This window comes from Rhinopithecus bieti, unplaced genomic scaffold (assembly GCF_001698545.2).
Source record: "Rhinopithecus bieti isolate Rb0 unplaced genomic scaffold, ASM169854v2 scaffold_21201, whole genome shotgun sequence".
Classification (NCBI taxonomy): Eukaryota; Metazoa; Chordata; class Mammalia; order Primates; family Cercopithecidae; genus Rhinopithecus; species Rhinopithecus bieti.
This window is the reverse complement of record NW_016810610.1, coordinates 2,384,843-2,400,634: the sequence shown is the minus strand read 5'-3', so window position 1 is coordinate 2,400,634 and position 15,792 is coordinate 2,384,843. Positions and strand designations below refer to the sequence as shown.

General features: G+C 43.8%; 1 protein-coding gene across 14 annotated transcripts in view; it reads left to right on the top strand.

Moving 5' to 3' along the window:
• The window catches only part of TCF7L2 (transcription factor 7 like 2), a 208,272-nt gene that overhangs the window by 67,455 nt on the left and 125,025 nt on the right, over positions 1-15,792 (top strand). For 13 of the 14 annotated variants that reach the window (XM_017892472.1, XM_017892478.1, XM_017892479.1 and 10 more), the window contains one exon: positions 11,831-11,932. In XM_017892472.1, the coding sequence (XP_017747961.1) occupies positions 11,840-11,932 (93 nt within the window). In that variant the 5' untranslated portion in view covers positions 11,831-11,839. Of the gene's footprint in view, positions 1-11,110; positions 11,214-11,830; positions 11,933-15,792 lie in introns of those variants that run through there. The other variant, XM_017892485.1, reaches the window with a different exon arrangement.

Genomic DNA, 15,792 nt, shown 5'->3' with positions numbered 1-15,792 from the left:
TCACATGGTTTATCCTTGAAGGTTGAATAAATGATGTGGAAGCTAGTCGAGGGACTTTAGGTAAGTGATTTCATGCCCACTTTTTTTAGGTAGAGAAACTGAGGTCGCAGGGTGGTAGAGAATGGGCTATAAGATTCCGGTTTCTGAATTGCATGTGGTTTTGTTGACTCAACTGCTCTTCTGTTGTTTTTTAGCCACATGCCTTGAAACAGTCCTCTCTCCCATGTTTCTTCATCAGCACCATTAACCCAAGGTATACTGTCCTCTCTTATCTTTCACAAGGTCTTGGAGTTCCCATGCCTTTGTAAGCATCCCTCCCCAAGATCCAGCACCAACCAAAACCACATTTGGAAAAATTGCTTGTTTCCCAAGAAGCTTTGAAGGATATGATTTTGTATAGAACGGCTTCACAGGTTTTCTGTTCATTCTTTTATGGTGGAGGGTGTGTGTATGTGACTCTGTCTTCTCTCCATCCCTCTTTTTTTTCTTTTTTCTGAGATGGAATTTCACTTTTGTGGCCCAGGTTTGAGTGCAATGGTGTGATCTCAGCTCACTGCAACCTCCACCTCCTGGGTTCGAGTGATTCTCCTGTCTCAGCCTTCCAAGTAGCTGGGATTGCAGGCATATACCACCACACCTGGCTAATTTTTGTGTTTTTAGTAGAGACAGGGTTTCATCACATTGGTCAGGCTGGTCGCAAATACCTGACCTCAGGTGATCCACCCGCCTTGGCTTCCCAAAGTGCTGGGATTACAGGCGTGAGCCACCATACCCAGCCTCCCCATCCCCTTTTATCTATTAAATGAATGTGGTCACCATCAAAGATGGTGCCTAACTCTTCTTTGTTTTCAGTTCATCTTAAATTCGCATGTAATTCACATGTCATAAAAGGTACCAATTTAAAGTGTACAATTGAGTGGTTTTTTAGTATATTTAGTATGTTACAATATTGTACAAACATACCAGTATCTTAATATTTTTATCATCCCCAAAAGAAACCCTGTAACCCTAGCAACCAGTCTCTACCCACCGTCCCCTCAGCTCCTGGCAATCACTAATTTACTTCCTGTCTCTGTAGATTTGCCTATTTTGGTTATTTCATATAAAAAGAATCATACAATATGACACTTTCTTGGTCTGCCTTTAAGTTAGCATATTTTCAAGGGCTACCATGTTGTGGCATGTGTCAGTACTCCAGTTGTTTTTATTACTGAATAGTATTCCATTTTATGGCTGTACCACATTTTGGTTATCCAGCTACCGGTTGAGACTTGGGGCGTTCTTGTCCCAGAACATACCATATTCAGCTCCCAGTGACACCCACATTCATTCCTGGGCTGCTCCATGTCTTCCAGCTGTTTTCCTGGTTTCCCGTTGCCTCTGCCTACTTCAGCATGCTGAACAGACATGGGTAGTAACTAAAACATTCCAATTAACTGCATTGTACTTGGCCTTTTTATAAGAAGCAGTAATTAGAAAATATGGTGACCACAAGGTTGATATTAAAATGAAAGATTATAAATACTTTTCTGCCTGAAGGTAGATGGCCTCTGGCCTGCCTCTTAATGGGAGGTTCCTCCAGCAGCTTGCAAGCATTCATTATTTGTTAGTCATCAGCTTAGCGGCCATGGGGCATGAGCCTGTCTTGCTTTGTCTGGAGGCTGAAGACTTTGAGTGACATGGGAGGGCAAGGGCTGCTCCTTTTGAATTCTTCCAATGTCTTCATGTCCTTTAACTTCCTGGCTTAGGGACTTGTGTGCTGGTGGTGGAGCTGGCATTTGCTTGGAATCCACAGCCCTTTGGGTGGGACTTAATCTTGGGGTTGCCTGAAGACTTTGAGATGGCTAGGTCTGGGCCTTTTCTGGTCACAATGGAGCAAGACTATCTCAGAAGCCAGAGTCTGTCTCACCAGTCCCATGTCTTGGGACTGCACCATTGCAGGGTCTTTGCCCTCCCCTGGAGATTTCTCTCCTGCCTGGGCACCCATTGGCCATTCTACCTGTAAGCTCAGTAGGGTGTAGGCAAAAGAGTTCTGTCCTGGAAGTACCAAAGTCCTGCATTCTGGTTTCAGTTTCTTGTAACTGTGTATAACTAAGTCACTTAATTTTCTCTGCCTCACTTTCTTCTGTTTTAAGATGGGTTTGGAGATTATTGGCTTTGACCACCTAAAAAGAATGTAGTGACAATCAATTTAGAGGTCTAAAAGAGCCTTTGAGGAAGTAAAATGGAATCTTCAAATGGACTACATGCTGATTATTGACACTGTCCTAGCACCGATAGTTGATGCCAATGACTGATCATCAGAATTGCTTGGCAAGTTGGAAAAAAATACATACAGATCCTGGGCCACTACCAAGTTTCATTTAACAGATCTGGAGTGCATCAGGAGAAAAGTCCGTCTAAACACGTTGGCAAGGTTTGGATACTGTGCAACCTTATTTTTTTTCTTTTTTCTTTTTTGAGACGGAGTCTCGCTCTGTCGCCCAGGCTGGAGTGCAGTGGCCGGATCTCAGCTCACTGCAAGCTCCACCTCCCGGGTTCACGCCATTCTCCTGCCTCAGCCTCCCGAGTAGCTGGGACTACAGGCGCCCGCCACCTCGCCTGGCTAGTTTTTTGTATTTTTTAGTAGAGACGGGGTTTCACCGTGTTAGCCAGGATGGTCTCAATCTCCTGACTTGGTGATCCCCCCGTCTCGGCCTCCCAAAGTGCTGGGATTACAGGCTTGAGCCACTGCGCCTGGCTTTTTTTTTCGTTTTGAGATAGAGTCTGGCTCTGTTGCCCAAGCTGGAGTATAGTTGCATGATCTTGGCTCACTGCAACCTCTGCCCTCGGGTTCCAGCAATTCTCCTGCTTTAGGCTCCCGAGTAGCTGGCATAACAGGCGCCTGCCACCACACCCAGCTCATTTATAGTTTTTGGAGAGATGGGGTCTCACCGTGTTGGCCAGGCTGGTCTCGAACTACTAACCTCAAGTGATCCGCCCACCTCTGCCTCCTAAAGTGCTGCAATTACAGACTTGAGCCACTGTGTCTGGCCCTACTTACCTTCTTTGTGTTAATTCCTGCACCATTGATTAGCTTATTGTCCCATTGATTGTGTCTTTAGATGACTTTTCTGGGCCTCAGAATATCTAGTCCATAGCTGACACAGAGCATATGCTTAAGAGTAAATGCTGCAGGAATCCATGCATTGAAGTAGAAAGAGATTTTTAGATCATGTTCCCCATTTCTTGCTACAGACTTAGGCAAAGAATGGAGAAGAGGTTGTCCAGTGAAAAAATGAAGTGACATGCCAGGTCAGTGACAGAGCTAGACCTGGAAATAGGTTTCCAGATTCTTCCCCTTCTACCATACTTTTCCTGGGAGTACGCACTCATAATTTGAAGAGTGACTTTTGGGGGAGGGTGGAAAGAAGGCCTGGGCCTCAGTCTAAGGGGCCCATTGGTTGTGAGAGGAGGGTCTGGTGAAATTCCATACTGATTTGTGCATGTGTGAGCTGCTGTACCATAGCCTCCCTGCAGAACCACTAACCTGGCAAGTGCGGAAATAGTTTAGGAGCAGGGATGTTGAAGGATTGGCGGGGTAAAGAAAACAGTGAATCTCAAGTTTTGTTAATTGGATTTTTTTGTTTGTTAGTTGTTTTGCTTCATTGTCTTCATCACACCAGGGGCCTCCTTAAATCTGGTAGAAAAATTTTCTTGGAAAACAATTCAGTGTTTGTCCATAGGGCTTAGGAGGGGGAGATGGTAGATGCTTGAAAGTCTTGCTTATTACTTTGGGGACACTGAGATGTTCCCTTCACCATGTACTTTGAGACACACATCCTGGTTGAGTTCAGGCAAAGATGCCTAACAGTTGATAAGAAAACTGGGAAAGACAGAAGGGGTTTGTAAGGTAAGTCAGGGTGAGTGAAAACACATCGGGTGTGCTGGAGCCCTGGACGCTTGACTGCCACTCGCCCCTGTCACCTCAGGCAATCTGGGTCTTGCTCTGTTGGCCTTAGTTTCCTCCTTGCTAACAGGTTAGTTCCACCTTTCTGCCCATTTATTTTGTAGGGTTATTGTGGATGTCGTTCTGAACTCTGAAATACCCTCTAAATATGAAGTGATACAGTATTAGTGCTCTTTACATGGTTATGATTAAAAATATTTATGAGAAAAAGGTTAACTATAAGGATTTCATTGAAAATCTTGTAAGAACCAACTGATAGAAGATAAGGCTATTAAATTGTTCACACAGATGCCTTGATATCCTACCTTTCTTTCCCTATATTCCTTTTATGTGAGAAATGAGATAGTGATTTAAGGGAAAACTTACGAGTTCCGACTATGTTGGCTTTTTTTTCCCGCAAGTCAACCTTAATATCTTACTTAAATCTTCCCTTCCCTTCCCTTCCCCTTCCCCTTCCCCTTTCCCTTTTCCTTTCTTATTTCTTCTTTTTTCTTCTCCCTCCCCCCTCCTTCTCCCCCCTCCTCCTCCGTCTTCTTTCTCTCTCTCTTTTTTCCTTTTCTCCTCCTCCTCCTCCTCTTCTTCTTCTTCTCCTTCTCCTTCTCCTTCTTCCCCTTCTTCTCCTTCTCCTTCTCCTTCTTCCCCTTCTTCTCCTTCTCCTTCTCCTTCTTCCCCTTCTTCTCCTTCTCCTTCTTCCCCTTCTTCCCCTTCTTCTCCTTCTTCTCCTTCTTCTCCTTCTCCTTCTCCTCCTTCTCCTTCTCCTTCTCCTTCTTCCCCTTCTTCTCCCTTCTTCCCCTTCTTCTCCTTCCCTTCTCCTCCTCCTCTCCTCCTTCTCCTTCTCTTCTCCTCCTCTCTCCCTCCTTCTCTTCTCCCCTCCTCCTCCTCCTTCTCCTTCTCCTTCTCCTTCTCCTTCTCCTTCTCCTTCTCCTTCTCCTTTTTCCCTTCTTCTCCTTCTCTTCTCTTCTCCTTCTTCCCCTTCTTCCCCTTCTTCCTTCTTCTCATTCTCTCCTCCCTTCCTCTTCTTCTCCTTCTCCTTCTCCTTCTCCTTCTCCTTCTTCGTTTTTTTTTGAGACCAGGTCTTCCTCTGTCGCTCAGGCTGGAGTGCAGTGGCACCTTCTTGGCTCACTGCAACCTCCGCCTCCTGGGTTCAAATGATCCTCCCACCTCAGCCTCTCAAGTAGCTGGGACCACAGGCACGCGCCACCACACTCAGCTAATTTTTTTTTTTTGGTAGAGATGGGGTCTCGCTCTGTTACCTAGGCTGGTCTTGAACTCCTGGGCTCAAGCAGTCTTCCTGCCTCAGCCTTCCAAAGTACTGAGATTACTGGCGTGAGCCACCACGCCTGGCTTGAAATTTTTCTATGGCTTTATTCTTTCTCCAAGTCCAGAGTCTACCCAACCTTCTGAGATCTTTGGTTTTCTTTTCCTAGATAACTATAGTACATACTTATTTATGTTAAACAACAGAAATCACATATTTCTGAACTTCTTTTTCTATACAATCATGCTTTCTAGGCAAGTAAAGTCTCTGTTTTAGGGTCTCTCGATTTTTTTCAAAAGATACAATTCCTAGAGTACGGTTTTACCTAGAACAAAGCAGCCTAATCTCCTATACCTTCTGCAACTGCAGAAAAATTGGTTAAACAGACTTTGTAATGATGCCCCTTACAATTCTGAAGGGACTTCTGAAATAGTTTCACAGTGTTTCAGTGTTAGGTACATTTGATCAATGCTAACTTCTGGAAAACTTCGGTGCCTGTATGATTTAGAGGGTAGGGCAGAATATTAAATTCATCACAACTGCTTGTATTTTAACCATTCTGGGTAAATTGGGATTCCCTGGCGCCCAGGCAAAATTATTTGTTTGTAGAAGATGGGCTGAATTTTCCATCTTCCATTTCTGAGAAATGAGGTAGGTTTAGAAAGAGGCAATCAGGCCTCTTCTTTAACAGACATGTGTGTGTCTATTAAGTGTGTGTCACAATATGAGTTCCTGAAGAAGTAAGTGTCCACTGTTGGGGTGGATACTTGTACTTCTTATTTTCTTACTTCGCACATTTTTCTGGTATTTCCCTTTTTATGGTGAGTGGCTTCTGGTTGTCTTTTCTTTTGTGTGATGATATGAGCGTCACGATGCGGTCTTCAGTGTTGCATATTTGTAGGGGATCTGTATGAGTGGCCCGTGGTGAGGCTGCACTGAAAGGTTAGGAGGAACCACCTTGATGCCGGGGAGGCTTAGTGACTTTGGACATCATGGGCTATGACTGGCTATACCCTCGGCTTTGGACGCATAAGCAAAGTATTGACTCTGTATTTTATAAAAACCAGAAGTACAACTTTCTGGCAGCAGAGGATTAGGAAGATTTATCGAATCTTTCTGCTGGCTATGAGCAGAAAGCTATCATGAGGATAGTATCCAATTAATTCGATTTTTTTGGTCGGGCATGGTGGCTCCCACCTGTAATCCCAGCACTTTGGGAGACTGAGGTGGGAGGGTCATCTGAGGTCAGGAGTTTGAGACCAGCCTGACCAACATGGTGAAATCCCATCTCTACTAAAAATATAAAAATTAGCCAGACGTGATGGCACACGCCTGTAATCCCAGCTACTCGGGAGGCTGAGGCAGGAGAATTACTTGAAGCTGGGAGGCAGAGGTTGCAGTGAGCTGAGATCACACCACTACACTCCAGCTTGGGCAACAGAGTAAGACTTTATCTCAAAAAAAACATAATTTCTTTTCCTCTTCTCTTCTCTTCTCTTTCCTTTTCCCTCCCCACTCCCGTCTTCCCTCCCCTCCTTCCCTCTCCTCCCCTTTCCTTCCCTCTCCTTCCCTTTCTGTCCCTTTCCTTCCTTTCTTTTCCCTCTTTCTTTCAACAGGGTCTCACTCTGAACCTTTTCCAGGCAGAATTGCTCAGGGATTTTTAGACTTCCATTCTGGAAAAGAGGGGATAGTTATTTTGGTGTGATTGTGGTCTTGTGGTTAGACCTTGTGACGGGGGCCTCAGCCAAAAGGTTCAAATTTTTTTCCAAGCTTTTCCCTCACAACTTGAGTTAATCCTAAACGTTGCTTTCAGGCCACTGGACGTGCTTTTCTATATGCCTGTGTTTGGCTGTTTGGATTGAAGGCCCAGTGAGGGAAGGCACCTTCGCCCATCTGATATGGGCAGGCCTCTGCAATTTTATTCCCTAACCAAGACATGACAAACAATGGCCCATAGACCAAAACTGGCTTGCCACCTGCTTTTATCTGGCCAGTGAGCTAAGAATGACTTTTTATTGTCATTATTAATAATATTTTTTGAGGCAGGGTCTCATTTTGTCGCCCAAACTGGAATGCAGTGGTGCAATCATGGCTCCTGCAGCCTCAGACTCCTGGGCTCTAGCAATCCTCCTGCTTCAGCCTCCTGAGTAGCTGGAACCTACAGGCATGTGCCACAAGCATGTATCATCACGTCCAGCTAACTTTTTTTATTTTTGTAGTGTCTTGCTGTTGTTGCCCAGGCTGGTCTGGAACTCCTGGCCTTAAGCAATTCTCTGGCCTTGGCCTTCCAAAGTGTTGGGACTACAGGCCTGAGCCACCGCACCCAGCACTTTTATTATTTTTAAATGGTTGAAACACATCAAGAGAGGAATAATATTTTCTGACACAGGAAAATGATATGAAATTCACATTTCAGTGTCTATAAATAAGGTTTTATTGGAGCACAGCCATGATACAAGACATACACTCACTGCCTGTGGCTGCTTTCGAGTTACGAGGGCTGAGTCGAGTAGTTACGACAGAGATCGTATGGGCCGCAAAGCCTAAGATATTTGCTGTCTGGCACTTTACAGAAAAAGTTTGCCAACCCTGCCCTGAACAAATAAAGGGACAAATTCCACTTGCCTGTCCATCTGTGGAGCAGAGTCACTGAAAGGAAATACTGGAAATACTGGAAGCCACATTGGTGTTTTATCAAGGATGTGAAGTTTCCTGGCAACTTTGTTGCCATATCATCATCATCATCATCATCACCATCACCATCATCATCATCATCATCATCATCATCTGCCCTTTAAGTTTTCTGCTTGTTTAGAAAAGAAATTTATACAGAGCCCTCAGTAGCAGCTGTAAGGGGGCAGGTTCTCGGAGCAGCTCATCCTCGACATTCTTGCTGCTGGTGGAAGATTCTCGAGGATGAAGGCCCCTCTACGGGAGCAGGCTCCATCAGTCTGGCTTTAGTAGATGCCAGTTTCTGCTAAGACTAATTCCTAAAGGAGCCTCTTCTCATTTGCCTTTTCTCCCTGTTTTCATTGGGGGAGGTAGAAGAAGAGAAAAAAAATTAGAGATGCTTACCTTTTTCTTTTTGCTGGCAATTTAACAGTCTTTTCAGCTGCTTTGATTCCTTTCGGGCCATTGGTGTTACATGTATTTCAAGATTTGCTCACAGGTCCAAAGCTTGACTTAAGCTCCCTGAGACATATCATAAAATATGATTTGGGGAAAAACCCTAATGGGCTATGAGCAGAACATTATTATTCAACAAAGGATGAAATGCTTAAGCCAAGATGGCTTTCTTTCCTTTTTTTTTTTTTTTTAAAGGAAAGTTGAGCAGACTCCCAACAGTTTTCAATGTAGGAATTCCCACAGCCCCATTTGATTGCAGTTTGTTGAAAAGTTTAATGTTTTTGTAGGCAATTCATAATTTCCACGTTGAACAGCCTAAGAGGAAGAGAGCTGGAGCCCACTGTTGTTTTTATAGTGGGATGGTGGGAACTTTTTTTTCCCCTCCCCAAAAGGATATAAAACCAAGTCAGATGGTTGGGAAAACGTGGCACAGGGTTCCAGCCCTTTTGTAAATCTGAGATGCCCCCTCCTTCAGGTCTTCCTTTAGGACCTAACAGAATAGAATTTCCCGCTGCTTAATGTCTCCAGGAAGGAAAAAATTTTCCTCTAGGCTGTAATAGTACCTAATTTCCTTTTTCTTCCCTTTATTTATTTATTTTCCCTATTAATAAGGACCAATTGTAGAAGATGAAGGAAGCTGGGAAACCCATCACTTTTGGAGAAGGTTAATAGCTTCCTTTAGAAAATCCTGACATAATACTTATTTCCCCAAAAGGCACTTCATCAGCCTGAATGCCAGTTAAGATTCAAGGAACGGGGTTGGATTTGTGTGTACCCAGCGGTTCTGTGGCATCAGGTTGCACTGGGAAGGAGAGTTTGGGGCTGTCACTGCGGAGTCCCTGCAAGTCAGCAGGACCAGGGCTGTCTTCCTACACCATCTGGATTTGGTTAGCTCTCTCTGGGCAGTGGGGCCGAGTCTCATTTCCTCCAACAGTAATGTTATATAGGCAATGATCCTGAGCTGCCCTAACATAATTGAAAATTATGTGTATTGTAGGCTTGGAGCGCTGAAATGTAGGCTCATAAAAATATGTGGTGCAGGTAGCCTATGGAGATTGGATGTGGCACACAATGAAGCTTTTATGTAAAGTAAGAATTATAAGTCTCCATGTTAATATTGTATTATGAGTATGACAGTTCTTGGGTGGGTCCTCAGGGCAGGTCTGTCACCTTCAACAAAGCCCAAGTTTCCTAATTCTACAGAGCTAGTATTTATGTAATCATATCAGTTTTGCAGGTGGTCAAAGATGAAAACTTGTCCACCAATGTACCTCTCCCCACTGAGGGATAGCTTGGGGTGTAGATGGGTTGGACTCCATTTGGCGTTTTTGTTCACTGGTTTTTATGAGATGGAGAGGTGAGTGTTCGTGGGTGTCCACTTTGGTTGGCCTCAAGGAAATGACTCTATTGAGTGGTTTTGACCAATGCAGCACATATAGTTATGTGGTAAGTGAGAATGGGAAGAAGTCGGGGTGAGACGGGGCAGTCTAGGTTCCCAGAGCCCTCTGGCCTGGGTTACAGATGGAGACTCTGGAAATATTTACTTCAGTGGTTTTCAACTTGAGATGATACTGCTCCCAGAGAAGGTGATTGGAAATGGTGAGATGGTAAGGATGACTGAGGGGGTTCCTGTATTTACTATCTGGGGGCTTGGAGTCCTAGAAATCCTTTAGCGTTTGGGACAGACTCCCCACCTAATACCCTGTGGCAGATAGGACAACTCCTTTGGTACTCAGATGGAAAAACCAGAGATCACAGAAGCAAGGGGATTCGATGCAGGGTCTTGTGGCGAGTTACAGACACAACGAAACTATTATCTAGGTTGCTCACCATGGGAGGCCTCTGGGTGAAAGCTCTGAATTTGTAGCAGACACAGCCACCTTGTACAGATCCTAGACATCATGGGAAAATCGACTGTGCACTTTGGCAGGTAGTTGTTGGGCAGTGATCTTCCAGCTTTAAGTATAACCAAATTTGGTTTGAATTTGCCGAGCAGTCGTATCTTTGAGGAACTCGTCGGCTGACTTGTGGATGGCTGTGGCACTTCTGTCTCATGTGGGATTTGTGCAAACTATTCTGTATTATCCTTTCCTGTCTCCTTTCTTTCTATTGAAATTGTTCTGACCATCAAGACCTAACTGTGCAGCCTTCCCCAGTCTCGTGTCCCAGAAATTCTGTCATCTTTCTTGGCATTTCCTGAATTCCTGAGTCCCAGAGTCTCTATCACAGTGTCACCATATTCTGTCTTGATTTACCTATGTCTGTAAGGCTCCTCATGCTGGCACAAGCTCCGTGAGAGCAGACATCTTTGTATCTCCTAGTGCTTGTCACAGCCTGTACACAAAGCAAGTAGTACTCAGTGTTCATTGAGTAAAGTTTTCTATAGAATTACTATTAAAACTAGCCGTTTATTTTGCTTGAGGAGGTCTCCAAAATGACCAAGGTGTTTCCTTATATCCCCTCCAAGCATTCATTAACTGATGGATTAGTGAGTTGGCCGTGGGAGACATAAAGGCTCGTCTCCATGTGCTTCTAAGCATTGTGTCTAAGTTCCGTTTGGTTTCCTGAGTGAAACTGTCATAGTGTTACCAACGGAAGTTAAATGCCTAAGAGTTTCTTATACATGGGCTGAGTACCTCTGTGACTGGGGAAGCCACCTCGCCTCATTTTACCTTGTCTGCAAAATGAGGAACTGGGGCAACTCATCCTTCAGATCTCACTGAAAGCTAATGGATTGCTTTTGACAGAAGTAGCTCCCTTGGGCCGTATATTCATTTCCTAGTTTGGAGGAAGGTGGGGACAGACAGAATTGACTTACACCTTTATTTTTATGTCTACGGTAAACCCGTGCATACTAAAGCATTCCTCTGGTCTTTTGAGGTGAGTGTATACATTGTGTCTGGCACCGTGCATCTTTTACCAAGAAGTAATTTTTGTTGAGTAAACTTGGGCTGTGTGAGGAACTGCATGCTCACCGTACTCAAATAGCTTTTGCTACCTAAAGGATAGCTACTCACATGTACTTGACTTCCTTTAAAGTGAAGGATGATGACATTTGAAGAACAGAGGTTGAGAAGGAGCAGATTTGTAATTGATGGTTTCCTAGGACACTTCTGGCTTGAGATTTGTGTTTTACTTCCTTTGGAATAGCTCTATATTCCTCTCCCTCCCCACCTCTCCCACTGCCCTCCACCCCCCACCCAATTAAGGTAGTAGAAATGAAATCATTTTTTTCTGAAGCTACCCTGTAGTTTGAATGCAAAGATAAAAAATACAGTTGCTAGTAACATTAATCTTCTATATGTGTACCTGTTGAACTTGAGCTCTAAGGAAGAACCTATTGGTATTGCATGCTTTTTTTTTTTTTTAATGATTATTTGCATGCTTGTATGTTTTTTAGTTTCTGACCCATGTCACAGTTATTTTTTGGGCTAGCTGTTCTGCATTTACTTTCTGAATTCATTGTTTTCCATTTCACTTTTGTTTCCTCTCGCCAGTATCTCCAGATGAAATGGCCACTGCTTGATGTCCAGGCAGGGAGCCTGCAGAGTAGACAAGCCCTCAAGGATGCCCGGTCCCCATCGCCGGCACACATTGTCGTAAGTAACCTCCCAGAGATGATGGCTTCCTTTATTGAGGGGGTGAAAAAGAAAGTGCTTTTTTGATGATAACAGGGCCTTATTTGTCATTTTTCTCTTTCTTTAAACAAAATTTCTTTGGAAATATTCTTGGATATAGCCTATGTCTATAAGGTATTCATTTTCTGCTATTGGACCTTAATGATTGTAACCTACCCAGAAATTTTACAAACCTTTCCTCCACTCTTTTCCATGTATTCGGTTAGAATCTAGCCTTGCGGGCTCTAGTTTATGGGACACAATCACCATGGTATGGAGGAGACTAGAAGTGGTATCACAGCAGTTATAAAAGTCCATTCAGGGGAGCTGAGGTGAAGAAGAGGGAATTAGAAAACTCAAAAGGGGGTCCTGGATTTGAAACTTACCTATTATCCTCTCCCCCAATTTATCTTAATATTTGTTGGTAACATTCTACACTAACATTAGAAAAATTTCATCTGGGCTGGCTTGATTTGTAAACCTAGAGTAGAAATGAACTTAGAAAGGCTAAAATGGAATTTAATCTATACAGCTATGACTTTGAAAGTATGTGGGTTCGATAGAGAAAACATTTGTTTTTAGTACTAAGAGACTACAAGTGTGTGTCTACATATATTTTTAATGTATTTTCTTAGGGCTTTGTAGGCTCTAAGAGTGGAACTTATAAATTAACCTCTTGAGAAGATAGCTCAGCCTTATTTGAAGATTCCCTTCTGTATATCATGAGCTGGACTTCATGCTTTTGAAATAATTAATGGAAGACACATTTTTATAATGAATCCATCCATGACAGGTAGAATTATGCAAAGCATGAATCAATCATGTATTTTTCATTTAAGTATCACAAAATGTTAATCATAAATACATTTTACCTCTATATTGTAATTTCTAAAAATCGCAAAACAAGTTTCTTAAGTAGAAAAATCTTAAGATGCATTCTGCCATTTTGGGCTAACTGCCTCCTTATTTTGGAGCTTGCTGTAACTGAACATGTGTTATTTAATGAGTTATACCTCTGTCATATGTGTGTGTATCTATCACAAAATAACTTATTTTTGTAAAATCATATTTTGAGTCATCATTTGTGACAATGTCTTCTTTTCTATGGTATAAACGAGGCATGTAGAAAGAAGATTGACATTTGCTAGAAGCTTCCCCTTTCTTCCAACTCCACAATAAAATGGATGCTCATAATTACGTCTGCTCCTATAAGGTCAAGATTTCAGGGCTGGAAGTGACCTTAGATCATGTAGGCCCAGTGTGCCCTCAGAAAAGGAAACTGAGGCCCAGAGATGCCTTAAGTGAATTGCCCAATGTCACACGCTGAGTCAGTGGCCAGAGCAAGGCCTGGATCCAGTTCTCTGCTCCCTTACTAGAGCCTTGTGGCGTCTTCTCTCCTCCGGGAGGTGAAAGTAACTTGCTGTGGTTGGTTCTGTTTTGCTGACTGTAAATTGGGTCATGGTCAGGGACAGTGCATAGGTATAAAGAAGTTGCTAGTTGGGGGTTTTAATGCAGGTTTCTTTGAAAGTGAATGCCCTGTTAAAAAAAATTCTTAACAAACATACAGAGATTTTTTTAAAAAGTGTGACAGTTCTAGACACCTAGAGAATAAAGTGAAGAAGCCTGTTTCACTTTTCCCGCCTCCCTGAATTTCCCAGCGTGGTCCAGGCTGTGAAATTTATTTTTCTGCTTTTGGCAATGGTTGATGGGAATTTCCCACATTTATTTTTTAGCTACAGAGAAAGGACATTATCTTTAAACTCTCTTCGTTATTTTCTCTCTTTGAGTGAGGAGAGAATATGCGAATCCTGGCAGTAGTTCAGAGTGGACACAGCCCCTGTGTTTGTGGCATAGGCTCTGTGGGCCCCATGCCAGGGGGCATTACCCCGGTGCAAGAGTGGGGATTTGTCCATTTGGATAGAGCAATGATTCTCCACCCCAAATCCCACAAGAACAGTTGCCACAACTTAGGCCCTAAGCATCTCATTTTCCTATGTAGAAGTTAATGATCTGGAGGAGATGGCAAAGCATTCCTTCCAGAGCCTGTGTGGATTTTGGCCAGGGGTGCAGCAAGGGGGCTTAGGCCCCCCTTTCCTCTGCTGTGTCTTAGCAGGTGTGTTGACCAATAGCAACTCCCCTGGGGCATACACACCATCTTGTAGTTGGAGACCTTTGTCCAAAGCAGCCACAGCTGGCAACTGTCCTACAATCTTTTGTGCTTTCTGCTGTGCTAAAGGGACCTGGGAATGGCCATTGCCTAGAGGGGATGGGCTGGTGGAGGAAGGTGGGCTCTGGGAGCTAGGGAGAAGGGAAAAGCCATGAACTTGGACAAAAGGACAAATGTGGTTTACCGTTGTGAAATACGTGAATGCTTGTCATGAATGGTGACTTTGGTTCTGTGAGTCAGCCCTGTGATGGGGCTTTTCTGCAGTCTTCACCTGACACCAGGGGTGAGAAGGAGGGTGTCTGGGGAGGAGGAATTATTTGAGGGAGACAGGAAAGTAGAGTGGAAGAAAGGCCTTGTGTTGTTGACCTCCATCCACCTGGTCACCTCTAGTTTTGGGGATGGAGGATGCATACACCTTGAGACTACAGATTTATGATTATATTTTTGCTGAATGTAAGGCAATGTGCCAACCAAAACCAGCTGTACCTTGGCTGGTACGGTGTGTCTGTGTTTGTAAAGGGCGCATTCTGAATGGTGGCTGATACATCATTTGGGTCTTTGTAGAGTCAAACATCGGCCAGAGGGTCTGGTTCTTGTTTGGAGTCGCTGATGAAGGGCTAACTTTTCTGCAGACACTTGGAGCTCTTGCCCACACTTTGCTTTTCATTCTTTTTAGTCAGACATTGTCACATCACAGTGTTTCATCAGACATGTTTCAAAATAATTGTCTAAGGATTGCTTCCTAATTTCTCCGAAATTTGGAATTGTTGTAACTTTTGGGCCAAGCTATTTCATAATTATTTCTACTGTCTTGCTTGGAGAATTAGGGATGTATTCAGTGTTTATTATTAATCATTCGAAACTACAACTTTCACAGATTGCTAAGAAGAATAACTTTTTCCAGTACCCATTTGGGGCAGAATCTTCACATGGAAATTGAGAGCATTTCGCTGGACTATTTTAATCTGATTGGATTATTTTCATGTGGTATGTGGGTTACCACATTAGAAAAAATTGATGTGTAGAATAAATGTTCTTAAGAAGTGGAGGTCAACTTATCAAATGATATTTCAATTAAGAATAGACTCCACAAATTTTAGTTCCTGTAGCTGATACAGCATCTCGTTTGTTACAAAACAGTGATTCCTAATCTTTGTTCAGAGGAGAGAGGAAATTGATTCCAACAGGGATGATGTCTTCATTGGCTGGCCCCAAACTGGGAGTTTATTATGCAAGGCATTAGTCTTTGCCTTCCTCCTCCCCGCCTTCCCTCTCCCTTCTTCCCTCCCCACACCCCCCAACAAATTCATGGACTTCTTTTTTTTTTTTTTTTTTTTTTTGAGGGAGTCTCGCCCTGTAGCCCGGGCTGGAGTGCAGTGGCTGGATCTCAGCTCACTGCAAGCTCCGCCTCCCGGGTTCCCGCCATTCTCCTGCCCCAGCCTCCGGAGTAGCTGGGACTACAGGCGCCTGCCACCTCGCCCGGCTAGATTTTTGTATTTTTTTTAGTAGAGACGGGGTTTCACCGTGTTAGCCAGGATGGTCTCGATCTCCTGACCTCGTGATCCGCCCGTCTCGGCCTCCCAAAGTGCTGGGATTACAGGCTTGAGCCACCGCGCCCGGCCTCATGGACTTCTTAACAACTCGGAGACATTAGCCACAAGTTCCAAGACACCCC